This window comes from Protopterus annectens, chromosome 7.part0 (assembly GCF_019279795.1).
Source record: "Protopterus annectens isolate FY-2018-M chromosome 7.part0, PAN1.0, whole genome shotgun sequence".
Lineage (NCBI taxonomy): Eukaryota > Metazoa > Chordata > Ceratodontiformes > Protopteridae > Protopterus > Protopterus annectens.
Genome location: NC_056739.1, coordinates 405872421 through 405879244, shown reverse-complemented (window position 1 = coordinate 405879244; position 6824 = coordinate 405872421). Strand labels below are relative to the sequence as shown.

At 36.9% G+C, this 6824-nt stretch overlaps 1 protein-coding gene across 1 annotated transcript in view; it reads left to right on the top strand.

Moving 5' to 3' along the window:
• Positions 1 to 5294: 5294 nt before the first annotated feature.
• The window catches only part of LOC122805965 (acidic mammalian chitinase-like), a 58130-nt gene continuing 56600 nt past the window's right edge, over positions 5295 to 6824 (top strand). The window contains exon 1 of the mRNA XM_044076206.1: positions 5295 to 5491. Coding sequence (XP_043932141.1) covers positions 5295 to 5491 — 197 coding nt within the window. The remainder of the gene's footprint in view (positions 5492 to 6824) is intronic.

Genomic DNA, 6824 nt, shown 5'->3' with positions numbered 1-6824 from the left:
GAAGATTAAATAAATGTACAATCCAGAAAGTTCTGTGAGAAGTATTACAACAATATGAGGTCCCCATGCCTAGCACTGCATGTTACTGTCCCTTTATTTAAGGAATATGAGTTATGTCTATATTAATAGCATTAAGTTGAATGCTTTCAAGGTGGGCAAATAAATCACTAAGGGTGTGTCTTGCCACCACTTCTCTTCATAATTTTCATTCTCAAGATATGACAGCCCAAATGAAGTGTAGAAAATACCCGAGTGTGGGGAGTGTAAGCTGGATATTTGTTTGCAGATGATGGCATCATCGTAGCCTTGAGTGTTTGTGAGGACTTCCACCATGTGCTTGAGCAATTCACAGTTAAGTGTGAAACAGCTAGAATGAGAATCAGTACCATCAAATCAGAGGTTATGGTCTTCTGTAAAAAAAAAAATGAATTTCTTCCTGCAAGAGAGGGTGCAACTACCATAAGGGATGCTCTCTGTAGGTGGGGTGAGCAGCCCTTTATATGGAAATGTTTAAGTATTTTGAAGTCTTGTTGACATCTGTTGTTATTAGGAGAAGTTACTTGATGTACCCAGAGTACCTCTTGAGGATGCCTACAGGCTAAATCACAATTGGCTTGCCCATTGGATGGAGGACCAGAACAGACCCATGACAGTCTTCAGGCATCACATGCCTCATTTTGTTGAGGGGCAGTTGGGAATCCCATAGGATAAGCTAGATATTGTTGCATTGCTACTGGGAGAAAATAGTCTGATCAAAGTTTTTCTGCTTGCTGTCATCATGATCTTCACTTTAGATCATACATCCATGATCTATGTATATGTGATGGTGTTTCACTGACTACAGAATATAGAGGAACTGCAGTTTTGAGACAGCAGTGTCAATAGGCAAAAGACTGTGTATTAGATTTATTAAATACTCTCAGCTGTGCCAATAAATCAGTCTCTGTAGTTCTAGTATGAGCTGCTGTGGGCAACTTCAAAGGCATAGCTTGGTCATAATCATTGTAAAAATAAGCTAGGGGGCAATGTCTACGAAGCTAGGATTTGCTCCATTGCACACCACCACATTAATATGTAATCTAAAATATCTTAAATGTGATGGGCACCCATGGTATGGTTTCTCAAGTCAGGCCACTGGTACTAAACAGATTAAAGTATAAAAAAGGCATGTAAATATGAATCCTTAAGTGCAGCCTGACCACACAGCACATACTTTCTACACCAGAGAATAAGCTTCATTTTGATCACCTCGCCATTTGAGTCTTGCTCTCTGTGATTCAATGCCTTCCAGTACTTATTGGTCCTAAGTAACTGTACTTTGCATCAACTCTTTCATTCACACCCAGATCCACCCATATGCACACACTCACATACAGATTTTTGGTGAAGGCTGGTAATATTCTCCATAACTACAGCTTTCTGTTCTGGCCCAAGGAAGTAAACTGCTACCACTCCAGACTACCAGGATGGGGAAATCACAGTTACTGTTTCAGTCTTGTTAATAAATCAAATTATTATACATGCAAATGACAATGTGCAGCAGAACAGTCTAGCCAGTTAGAGGCTGCTGCCAGCAGCTTGTCATTATTTACCAATAACTATACTCTTCTTAGTTAGTAAACAGCTGAACAAGTGCAAGCTGTTTAAAAGTAAATAGATAAACAGATACAGATATATACAATCTTTACTTAAAAAGAACAAGTTAAACAGTCCAGGTAATAGTTATACACAGAAATAAATGTAAAACTGCAAAAGGAAACAGAAAATAATTCTTTATAACATATATTTTAAAGAAAGAAACATCGGTCTACAGCAAGACTTTGTTCTAGCTATTTCTTATTTGAAAGAAATACTGGACCCTAAGCTAAACTATCTGAATATCCTGGCAGAAGCAAAAGTGCTGAAAGTGCTAAGTCGCAAGCATCAGAGTATTTTTTTCTTCTTCTCTGTTTCTCTCTTTTTTCTTCTTCTGATTGCACATCCAGCTATATGATTTATATCTTTTGCAATGAAGCAGTTTCACATTCATATACTGAGGAGTACTGAGTAGTTTGTTTTCCTGCTGTTGGTTAGCTTTCTCTTCAAAGTAAAGCTTCTAGTTTCCTGGGCTAGAAATATTCAATGATCTTGTACTGAAAACAGTTGAACAATTACAGTCTCTCTTTAAGACCTCTGCTTTATATTTCATATTCTGTGTATAATTGTATTTCCCAGCAGAAGGTAGTTTCATTCTTTGGTAACAAGCTCAATATATGTTTTATACATTTCATAGAAGAAGGTCAGTAGTTAACAAATCTTTTCATAGCATTGAAAAACACATATTTTGCAGACATTCATTACACAGAAATTGGTCACAAGTTCTCATATTTTAGTTTACCTGCTATATGTTTTATGAGACTTAAATGCAGCTCATATTATTACAGTCTGACTCAGAAAATAGTGGCATATTCATTCTTAAACATCTCAGCCATCTCCAGAGTTTCTGTTGGCTTTGATGATAATAATAATAATAATAATAATAATAATAATAATAATAATAATAACAATAACAACAATAATAATCATAATTTCCATTTGTTAACCAAGTAGGCCTGCTGGAGACATGCAGTGCCTTTTCAGGGGTGACCAGGGAGCAATGTCTGGTTAAGTGACTTGCTCAAGGTCACACAGTAGGCAAACAATGGCCAGAGGGAATCAAACCCTGTACCACAGGAACTCCAGCTCACAGCCTTAACCCCATGCACCCACTGTCAGAAAATCATTGTTGCCACAGAAGTCCATAAACACATGCAGATGAGTTAGCACTTTGGAAATGTATAAAAGCTGGGTTTCCATTGAATGATCAACATGCCAAAATGTCAACAATAATATGGCAGAGACCATATCATCGACATTCGGAATGTTGAACATTCAAAAACAAAATAAATACACACGTTACAAACTAATAAAGCATTCCGCCCCCACCCCACCCCCTTTTAACTTAAATATACTAACTCCGAGATCGCACTACAGTGCAGGAATGGAAATCTCTCCATTCTGCACTATAGTGAGATGCGGTTCCACATTGTCAAAATTGCGAATGTTGATCATATGGTTTCGACCATATGACTGTCGACATTTTGCAGTTTCGACAATGTGAAGGGGACCCGTAAAAGCCATATTCTGGCTGACAATCTTATCCACTACAATATTAGGAAAATGAGATATACGTAGATGTGTTTTAATTTATTTCTTGAAAGGAATCAGATTTTCAGTACATAATGCATAGAACCAAAGAGAGAGACAAGAGACAGATGTAATGCCTTTTGTGGGGCAATTGTTTTTCACCCCAAGAAAGTATATTTTAGTTGCAGAACCCACGCAAACCAAATACATAAAACTGTAATTTATATATTGTTGTTGCTAGCTATGTCACAAAATCAGCTAGAAAAAAGTGCACATTAAGCATTTTCTCTTCATACCATTCTAGCAAATGGTACCTGTTGACACAGTCATATGATAAAAGTAAAGGGGCAAAGGGATAATATATACAAATAAATACAAAGGGACATATGTATAATAAGTAAATATTTATACAATCCATGCAGAGAAAAACAAAATGCTTTAGTTGAAACTCAAACCCAGACCATTAGGAACACCATTCCTATTATACTGTTAGCTGCAGTAAGCAAAACAAACCTGGAGTATGCCAAAGTACATCCTTCTTTCGTGCATATAACCTTTTTGTCACTTGCATTCTGTTTACAGTCCCAAAATGTGGGTATAATGCCACAGAACAAATATAAAAAGAGAACAAAAGAATAAAATTTTAAATAACAAGTTATTTTAATGCGCTCAAATGATAGTACATTACAGAATCAGTAACAGCTACACTGTTAAAACATCTGAAACCTTTTCTTCCCTCATACACTTTAATTTGTCCCCATTCATATATGGATAACCATATTTGTAATTTCATGCCAGTAAGTGCATTAAGTACTTTTGTTTGAATTATAGAAGTTATTTAACTGTACACTGTACTCTGAGATGACAAAAGTATTTAGTTGTGGACTACCTGACCATGAAATGGACAAAAGGTAGTCTAATATGGGCAAATTGAAGATGCATTAGTTTTGATGACAGAAGAGTATTTATTGTAGGTTGACTGGTTTCACTTCCCAAATTTAATGCTACATTCCCCAGTTTCCTTAATTTGTCCGTATTGCACACTTAAAAGGCAACTTGTTTGTAGTCTAACTATGGTATAATCAGTGGTTATTTGGAAATCATGCCTCGGTGGTGCAGCAGTTAGAGTTCTTGCCTCACAGCCTCACAGCATGAGGTCGGCCATGGTGGTGCAGCAGTTAATGTTCTCACCTCACAGTAAGCCTTTCTTCTGTTCAATTCTCGGCTGGGGTGACTTCTGTGCAGAGTCTGCATGTCCTCCCTGCAGTCATGTGGGTTTCTTCCAGGTGCTCAAGTTTCCTCTCACATTTCAAAGACATGCAGTAGGTGGATTGGCTACTAAATTGGCCGTTGGCGCGAGTTTGTGTGTGTGTGTGTGTGTGTGTGTGTGTGTGTGTGTGTGTGTGTGTGTGTGTGTGTGTGTGTGTGTGTGTGTGTGTGTGCACGAGTGGTATGGATAAACTACCACGGTAGAGCTAGCCATCCAGTGGTGTAAACTTGGCTCAAAATGATTGTCTCTGTTGAAGTGACACTCCGACCCCATGTGCAAAATGGGAAAAAAGGTTTGAGGATGGATGGATGGATTCAGACATCATGCAACACTATACAGCACCTGCTAGCCAAGCAATACAAAAAAATAAAAAAATAAAGCTTGAGCCTCATTGCATATTTTCATACATATGAATATAATTGGGTTGGATTAGAACTCATGGACATACTGCTGATAGTCTTGGATCCTACTAAAGAAACTGTGGTAGAACTCTCAACAAATAGTAAGGAAAACTGTTGTTCGGTAGACATTTATTTTAATACTTGCTCAATAAGAGATGCTTGCACATACACCTTTTATAGCGCCATTACAAAGGTGTCTGTGGTTCAGAAAAAAATAGACACTATATGCAAACACCTGTTGAAGCATTATTGGTGGAAGAGGTCTGGCAGTGAAAGCTATGAGGAATGAATCAATTTTCCCACTTGTTTGCCATTTTATTTTATCATTCTAGTTTGTTTGCAGATCCTTAGCTGCCATCATTAATTCTTTCAGAGAAATGAAACGAAAGATAAAAGTTTAATTTTACAAGGTTTATCCTTTGCAGTTGCAGGAATAATGAGGCCAGCTGATGTTTGCAATGGTTGTTTTGGCTGATTTACTTGCTCACGTTATTGAAAACGTCGATGCACAACAGCCACAGGTGACACTTTTCTGCGGTGATAAGCAGACCTTTCAGATAACTGTGTGGTATAAAAAGGGCAGAAAAGTAGTTTCTAACTTAGTGCACATCGAAGCACACAAGAAGAAACAACATGAAGTTCTTAATCTGGACAGGTGAGTAATTTTGGGATTCATTTCTCGAGAGCTCTATAAAAAGAACTTGCAGTCTACTGACTATAATATATGTCAGGGTTCTTAAGACTTCACTTGTGGATGCTTCTACTAAAGTGCAAAATAATGCTGTAGTTCAAAGTTCTAGACAAAAATCTGATGACCTTTTTTTCAGGGACACCATCTTGTTAAGTCACTTTTAGGCACTAAATATTGACACTCATAACACATTAGTTCCAGTCTGTGTAGAAGGCATACAGGGAACAGAGAAGGCATATCAGTGGACTAGAGATGACCTGTGTGGCTTACTACAATTTTAGTACATTAGAATATTACAGTAATACAAATTAGCTTGCATACCCAATGTACACTAAGCTTGCCCTTTGGCTGACCATTGCCTTGATGTTGTCAGAAGAGTCCAGTGTCACGTTACTGGGAACAGCAGTTCACTCACTCATAAATGACTATGCTAAGTTGCTAAGCTGCCCTTACTGATTAGCATAGATGACAAGAGTTCACCACTAATTATTCATGAATGCTCTGTTCAGAACCCTGTTTGAAAACTGTGTCATGCAGTCTACTCTTGCATTTACTGACCAGTGACCACTAGTTTTTTACATTTTGTGGATAGTTTTCTATAAATAGTTCCACATTTTATATTTTAATATATTTGCACAACAGACCAGTGGTCTATATTCAATATTTTAATTACTGAGGGTAATTTTGTGTTTCTGCAATGTAAAATGTAAAAATATGTTCAAACATTAAAGTGATTATGTCCTAAATTAGTCCAATGTGTGTGGCCTTTCTTAATACAAAAATTAGATTTTAATTATATGTGGAATGTATGCATATTACAAGCTAGAAACTTGACAATGCACCAAAAATTGGGAAAAACTTAAACTGCTTAAACAGTTTGCAATTTAATAAGTGTGATTATCCCTGATTCCTTAATTTATGTATGGTCAGCATGAATACAGTATTTGTAAATGTAAACAACACATAACAGGCCATTTGCAGCAGAGAAAAGTGTAGTCACAAACGAGGCAGTGGAAGTGACTAACACTCACTTGCAAAAAGAAGACAATCCAGCAATCAGAAAATAGAACCAAAATCAAAGATGTATAATACACATACATACATATATAAATGTCTTCTATTTGAAACTAATGCAACAGAAGTTTTACATTAGCAGCCAGTATATTAATGAGCTCTCAATATGAATCCATGTCTTGGAATGACCAGTGCAGGTTAGCATTGTTAATAGCTATCACCATAATAACCAGTGCAGGTTAACATTTTTAGTAGTTATCACCATAACCAGTGCAGGTTAGCA